We start from the raw sequence: 7,391 nt of genomic DNA, 5'->3' as shown, positions 1-7,391 counted from the left end.
TCCATTTAGGCGAAGACAACACAGTGGACAAAGAAGAGTCGAGGGAGATTGTTGATCCAAACATAGGGGATGACGAGTGGAGTAGTGTCACTGACATTCGGTGTTAGGATGTTGTAGCTGGTGGAAAGAAGTTGACAAGAGTCATGCAATAAAAAGGTGTGACCATTTTGAAAAGACCCTATATTCGTATTTGGCTGGTATGAGCAAGTATAACAGTAGAGATTTTTTAAAAGTGTTTATATATCTCCACTCCTATTGGTTAAGCTCTACCCCAAGTCCCCTGAGTAACCCCACCCTGGGCTGCTCTGGTCCTCTCTTAAGACTCCCTCCCTTCATCTCTCTATGATCCAGCAACTAGAAGGTTAATACCAGAGAGACTTTCATAGCTGAGACTCTCCACATATTTCTGCTCTTATATTTAATATTTCCAAACTTCTTTCTTTGGAGTTAATTTATTTGTCTTTCCCTAACATCTTGAGTTGGAAGCTTAGATCATTGATGTTTAACCATTCTTTTAAAAAATATGCACTTGTAGCTATAAATTTCCCTCTAAGCACTATTTTAATTGCCTCCCACAAAATTTGATGTTGATGTCATATTTTATTATGATTGACTTTAAAATATTTTATAATCTGTTTTATAAAATTTATAAATGTTAGCTCTTCTTTAATCATACATTGTTTAAAATGTGTGGCTGAATTTTGAAACATTTGAGGACTTTTAGTTATCATCCTTTTATTGATTTCTAGTTTAATTCCACTGTGCTCAAAACAAATGTTCTGTATGATTTCGATCCTTTGAAATTTGTTGGAATTTGATTTGGGCCCAGCATGTGACCTGTTTTGGTGACTGTTCTATGTATACTCAAAGAGAATGTGTATTTTCTGGTTGTTGAAAATAAAGTGTAGAACTTTCCTCTTCGGAGTTTGACTGAAAGCCTAGACTATTTTCTTATTCCCTTCCACTGTACTAGGCTTGAATTTCAATCTCCGTTGGCCCGGCATTGTGAGGCTATTAAAATACCTGCTAAGCTAAGTAGCCCTCCACCTCCTCTTTTCTGCTGGATATTATGACAACCTGCCACCCTACTGTGTTAGTCAGCTTTTAACATGGTTCCAACGATCCTTGCTTCTTAGTAGTCATACGCCTGTATAACTCTGCTCTCCTTGAATGTAGACTGGACTTATTGACTTGCCTCTAAAGAACAGGATATGGCAGAAGATGATACTAGGTTATAAAAAGACTAGCTTTCATGTTGAGCATTCTCCCTCTCTCGCCCTGATGGAACTCAGCTGCCATATTGTAAAGCAGCCCCATGGAGAATTCTGCATGGTGAAAAGTTAAGGTCTGTCAACAACTACATGAGGGAAGTTCAAGGCAGTTTCCTTACCCTACCACTAAAGCCTTTAGATAAAACCTCAGCCCCAACTGATAACTTGACTGCAACCTCATGAGAGACCTTGGTCCAATGACACCCTGCTGCACCTGGATTCCTGACCTACGGAAACTGAGATAATGGATGTTCGTTCTTTTAAGCCATAAAGTTTTAGCATAAATTGTTATTCAGCAAGAGGTAACTAATACAGAGAGAAATGGACAAATAATGAGAAGCAGATGGATTCAGGAATTTGGGGGGTTTGGGGGTTGTTTTTGTTCTTGAGGACATGCTAACAGATTGGGTTGGAATGTGTGTAAGGGAACATGAGAAACAGAGAATTACTCATGGGTTTAGTTCGAATGGCTAAGTGAACAGTAACGCCATTTGCAATGATTGAGAATCTGAAGAAAAATCAGCAGCCGTGTACAACTATGAGGTAGCAGTTACATACACAACTCTGGAGTTCTCAGGATAAAGGGCTGGAAATCAGATTTGGGATAATAATAGCATAAACCTCACTGGTTATAAGCATTAGGTGATATAATGAGAGAAACTCTTTGCCTAGTGCACACGATTGTTATCTGTAGTATGTAGAATTGTGTCCCTCAAAAACATACGTTCAAGTCCTAGCCCCTAGTACCTGTGACTGAGAGAAATTTGTTGAAGAAAGAACTAGTAAAACATGAAAAGTAAGATTGAAGGTAAGGCTACTAAAACAGGGATAAGAAGTGTCCACAGAAGCAGCCAGTTGATTGGGAGAAATAACCCCGGGCAGAGCTGACATTCTCCAGATTGCAACTGTTCAAAGACATGGTTTTGTTTTGGTTTTGTTTTTACTAAAGTCCTGGCTCCCCCTAGCGGACAAGATGAGCATCCAGAGTCTGTAGTGAAGTGGGTTCTCTTTGGAACAGCGTTCTCTGGCTTTGGAATCAGGGTTGTTTCTGTTTCCCTTCATGTGTTTTGGGTACCATGTTTCTTTTTTTACTAAGATTTTTTTTCCATCGCCTCTCTTCTGAAGTCACATCTTCTTTATCTCTGTCAGTAAAGCCGCGAGCCCTGCAGGACTGAGGACAATTATGTTTAAGGTACTTTTTCCGTTTTGTTCCAGTTAGGAAAACATTTCGAATTTCTGAAGTCCATCCTAAAAAGTGTAGTTCACACTGGAGCTGTTGAGCTGGCATTTAAATAAACCGCAATTTGAGAAGTAGTTAAAATGGTTTACACTAGTTCCCTTTGTCCAAAGGAACTTAGAAGATTCCTTAGAATTTACTTCCATTGGTCTAAAGAAAAAAAAAAGCACCTGGTAAAGAGTCCTGATCATACTAGTAGAGGAAATAGGAAGCTGGTGGTACAAAACAGCCCTATAGAAACCTCTATTCCAACTACATCAAGGTAAAGAGAATGAGGGCGTGTGTGAATGAAGCATTTGTTGAAGAGCATTGGGCTGAGACAGGTGGTCATCTAATGTCTGTGAAGTCAGCTCACGGATTACGTGCTCTGTTTAGCGTCAGTCCTCAGAATATGTCAAAGCAGAGGGCAACACTTGAACCCAGAGTTCTACTATGCGAAGATCCTTTGAAAATCCTGACAATCACAGACACTAATCAAAGTAGTCAGCTAAACAAGTGGAAGTGGAGCTTGCCTTGGTGCATTCGGTAAAAGCCTATCTGATTTAGGGTCTGGGCATGAAAAGAGTCCACTATCATTGCTTTTAAAAAGAAAAATGGGCTTGAGACCATGCACTCTTAGGACCACACTTCGGCAAATGGGATCATTTCGGAATAAAAAAAACGGGGGGGGGAGGAGGAATAGCGAATCAGTCTTTCTCCAGCAACACGGGAGAATAAAGGGTTAAGACCATTTCCTTCTGAAAATCGGAAGAACCGAAGGGGAGTGGTCTGGTGGTCTCCGTCTGCTGCCGCCTCCCTCCTCCCCCGCCGCGGGCGCGGCGAAGTTCAGCACCTCGGAAAGCGCCCCCTCTCGTTCCCAAGGGTTACGCATGCTCCTTGGGAGCCCGCAGCCTCGGCTTTGCGGGTGCGACTGGAACTCACTCGGGTGAGCGCCTCCGACAACTCACTGGGAGTTGACAACGGCCGAAAGACTGCAGACCCTGGCGACATCGACAGACCGCTAGAGAGTCACAGAGAGGTAGACGGAGCTCTCCTGTCTTTTTCTCTCAAAGGATAGAAACCTCGTCCGAGCTGCATCAGAAGAAACCGACAAAGGTATTTGAAAGAGAAGGCGCGGGCCCGCAATAGCGGTCTTGAGCGACCGGGTGGGTTATGTGCTAGTGACCAAGTGACAGCGGCAAACGCTGGAGGGAGGAATGTCTGCGTAGTACAGTAGGGACTCCCACTCGGGCTGAGAGCTCTTGGACGATGAGCGTTCCTCTGCTCTCTAACTCCGCTCCGGAGCAGACGCTTAGCGCAGACACAGTGCCCAGGCCCGCGCGCTCCGCGCTCTTGGAAAGCGCCCGGCACCCAGTTCCTAGGCGCGGTCTTCAGCGGCTGCTTTGAACGCTCCCACGCACGCCCTAGCTCCAAAACGGAACCCCGGGCCGGCTGGACTATCTTAGGGCTCGTCCCCTGGAACATGACCTAAAGGCATCTGCACATGCAGGTGGCCACTACAGCCACGATAGCCACCATGAATAAGGCGGATGGCGGGGACGAGCTCGCAGAACTCTTCGGTCTGATCCCGGACCTTCTGCAGGCGGCCAACACGAGCGACAACGCGTCGCTGTCACTCCCGGACTTGTGGTGGGAGCTGGGGCTAGAGTTGCCAGACGGCGCCGCGCCAGGGCACCCCCCAGGCAGCGGCGGGACAGAGGATGGGGACACCGAGGCCCGGGTGCGGATCCTCATCAGCGTGGTGTACTGGGTGGTTTGCGCGTTGGGGTTGGCTGGCAATCTGCTGGTGCTCTACCTGATGAAGAGCAAGCAGGGCTGGCGCAAGTCCTCCATCAACCTCTTCGTCACCAACCTGGCGCTGACGGACTTTCAGTTCGTGCTCACCCTGCCGTTCTGGGCGGTGGAGAACGCTCTCGACTTCAAATGGCCCTTCGGCAAGGCCATGTGTAAGATCGTATCCATAGTGACGTCCATGAACATGTACGCCAGCGTCTTCTTCCTCACCTCCATGAGCGTGGCGCGCTATCATTCGGTGGCCTCAGCCCTTAAGAGCCACCGGACCCGAGGGCACAACCGCAGCAAGTGCTGCAGCCAGAGCCTTGGCTGCTTCACGGCCAAGGCGCTCTGCGTGTTGATCTGGGCCTTGGCCGCGCTGGCCTCGCTGCCCAACGCTGTCTTCTCCACCACGGTCAAGGTGCTGGGTGAGGAGCTGTGCCTGGTGCGCTTTCCCGACAAGCTGCTGGGCGGTGACAGGCAGTTCTGGCTGGGCCTCTACAACCTGCAGAAGGTGCTGCTAGGCTTCGTGCTGCCGCTGGGCATCATCAGCCTGTGCTATCTGTTGCTAGTGCGCTTTATCTCCGACCGCCGCGTGGCAGGGACCCAAGGAGGGGCCTCGGCGACTGCGGGAGGACTGGCCGGAGCCAGCGCCCGCAGACGGTCCAAAGTCACCAAATCAGTGACCATCGTGGTCCTATCCTTCTTCCTGTGTTGGCTACCCAACCAGGCACTCACCACCTGGAGCATCCTCATCAAGTTCAACGCGGTACCGTTCAGCCAAGAGTACTTCCTGTGCCAGGTATACGCGTTCCCCGTGAGCGTGTGCCTGGCTCACTCCAACAGCTGCCTCAACCCCATCCTCTACTGCCTGGTGCGCCGCGAGTTCCGCAAGGCGCTCAAGAGCTTGCTGTGGCGCATCGCGTCGCCTTCGCTCACTAGCATGCGCCCATTCACCGCCACCACCAAGCCTGAGCCGGAGGATCAGGCCCTGCAGGCCCTGGCGCCTCTCCAGCCCGCCGCGGAGCCCGACCTGCTCTACTACCCGCCTGGAGTGGTGGTCTACAGCGGCGGCCGCTACGACTCGCTGCCCAGCGGCTCCACCTACTGACCCAGGCTGAGGTCTAGGGTGCGCGGTCACCACAAAGTGGCCCTCCAGAAGCGCGGAAAAAGGAGAGCGGATTGGGGGCTTGTTAGGGGGACCCTCATGGAACAAAAGGTAGGTGGGACGAGGATGGGGAGAAGTGCAGAGGGGCAGCTTGTGAAAGGCCCGGGACCTTCTCAGAGAGGGGCGACTTCTAACCATGTGGAGAGAGGAAGCAGGCAAAGGGGCCGAGGTCGGCCTCAAAAGACCAGGCCACCAACTTCTGTCCCCTTTCCCTCCACATACACCTTTTCCTCTCCTCACGTTGTGAGCCCTGGGCAATGTGTGGGCGCCCAGAAGCGAAAGCATCAGGAATGTAGAGAAATCCGGGCGCGAGGAAGTTGGGCTCAGCCAAATGGTGCGCAGACAATGAGTGCATTTATTCCCGCAACTTTGTGGAGCCGCGAGGTGCAGTCAGCCAGGGAAAACCGCCCACAAAAACCTTTCCTTTGCGCCTTGGCCTGAGTGGCTGCGCCAGCAGCGTAGGATTGGGGAGCGAGAAACTTTCGGAGATGGGAGAAAAGAGTGACAATCTCTATCCCCAGGAGAAATGCATCACGAGAGAGACACTTCTCATGGGACCATCGTGCGGTTTATCTTCTCCGCCGAGGTTGTGGGAACACAGAGAGCCGGACTTTGCCTCTCTGTACCACCCTTGCGCTCTAATGTCCTTGGGGGCAAAACGCCTGTATCCAGCAAGAGAGAGCGATTTGCTGGGGAGTGGCATCGCTACGGGCAGGAGCAGACACAGTGAGATTAGAGGCTGAATAGAGAGACCTCCTCAGGCTACTGACCCTGAAAGAAAAAGGGGGCTCACGTGCTCACTCAGTAACGGAGCAGGAAGTGAGTGCACCACGGGATGGAAGCCTGGGCGCACCGGTTCTCCTGAGTGCGGGTGGGTGCCTGGAGACACTGTATGCTCAGGTCTGCTGGCTGTAGATAGTGAGCTGTGCCCAGAAGCAACTTGGAAAGGTCTGAGTAGAAAAGCTACTGGGAGGGGGGATTTTGAAAGGGAGAAAAGGATTGGGGGGTAGGGGGTGGGAGGGGCAGGATGCTCTCGCTCCCTCCCTTCTTCATCTTCCTCATCCCCCCTCATCCAGTGTTCCATCCGAAAGGAGCTTTTCTTGTAACAAAGACCATGCCCTGTGGTTGGCCAGAGATGACTACTTTTGACTTCTTGGGGGTCCAGGTAAGATGGCCCTTGGTCGTAGGTCACCCTCCCAGCTGACCCAATCATTCACTTCAAACACCAGAACGGTCCTTGGAGAATCGATCAGGAAATAAACACTGAGCTCAGGAAATGCCATTTCTAAGCCTTGCAGAGCTAAGGCAAAGCAAGAGAGGTGGATTGGTGCTGTTTCTTTGGTAACGCTGTGTCTCTTGGGGTCCTCCGAACATTTGCCCCTCATTGCCTCATGCCGTGGTGTTAGGAGCAACCGTTTTCCCTGATGGCTCCTCTAAGTCAGTCATGCCCTTGTCTCTCTAAGATGGATGATGTAAGGGGAAGAGGGAGGAAGGAACACTGGGGAAGAAGAAATCATTTGGATGTGACCCTCCTGAAAGAATGAGGTGGCTTCACTTGAGAATGAATATACCAACAGAATGCACAGGGACCTGACCTGGAAGCAGAAAACGAAAAGTCCCCTCCACCTCCCCCCACCTGCACCCCACCACTATTGTGGAGAGAAGAGCAAGGATTGGAGGCCGATAAGTGAAACAAAAGCGCTTTCAAGTTTGAGAAGACAGCCCAGCCCAGTCTTTAAAGAATCAGGAATCTGGAGCCTGGGGATGGGAGAAACTGGGATAAACTGCAGGAGGCTGGAAAGCCTGGTGCTGGATAAGGGAGCTGCATGTTCTGCAGGTGGCAGGTGGCAGCAGTGGGCAGGAAGGAGTCCCCACGCCAGTGTAAGCCCCCATCCTCCACCCACCCCCCACATACACACACAAACTAGAAGTGCCCGGATCA

The 7,391-nt window shown here is 50.4% G+C and overlaps 1 protein-coding gene across 1 annotated transcript; it reads left to right on the top strand.

Annotated features, from left to right (window-relative positions):
* The first annotated feature begins 3,405 nt into the window (after nucleotides 1–3,405).
* Nucleotides 3,406–6,267, top strand: RXFP3 (relaxin family peptide receptor 3). Its single transcript, XM_016121978.2, has one exon. The coding sequence runs from the start codon at nucleotides 3,992–3,994 to the stop codon at nucleotides 5,390–5,392; it is 1,401 nt and encodes a 466-aa protein (XP_015977464.1). The 5' UTR covers nucleotides 3,406–3,991; the 3' UTR covers nucleotides 5,393–6,267.
* The last annotated feature ends 1,124 nt before the right edge of the window (nucleotides 6,268–7,391 follow it).

Source organism: Rousettus aegyptiacus, unplaced genomic scaffold, assembly GCF_014176215.1.
Source record: "Rousettus aegyptiacus isolate mRouAeg1 unplaced genomic scaffold, mRouAeg1.p scaffold_m13_p_8, whole genome shotgun sequence".
Classification (NCBI taxonomy): Eukaryota; Metazoa; Chordata; class Mammalia; order Chiroptera; family Pteropodidae; genus Rousettus; species Rousettus aegyptiacus.
Note: the sequence above shows the minus strand (reverse complement) of the source record. Positions and strands in the feature narration are given on the sequence as shown.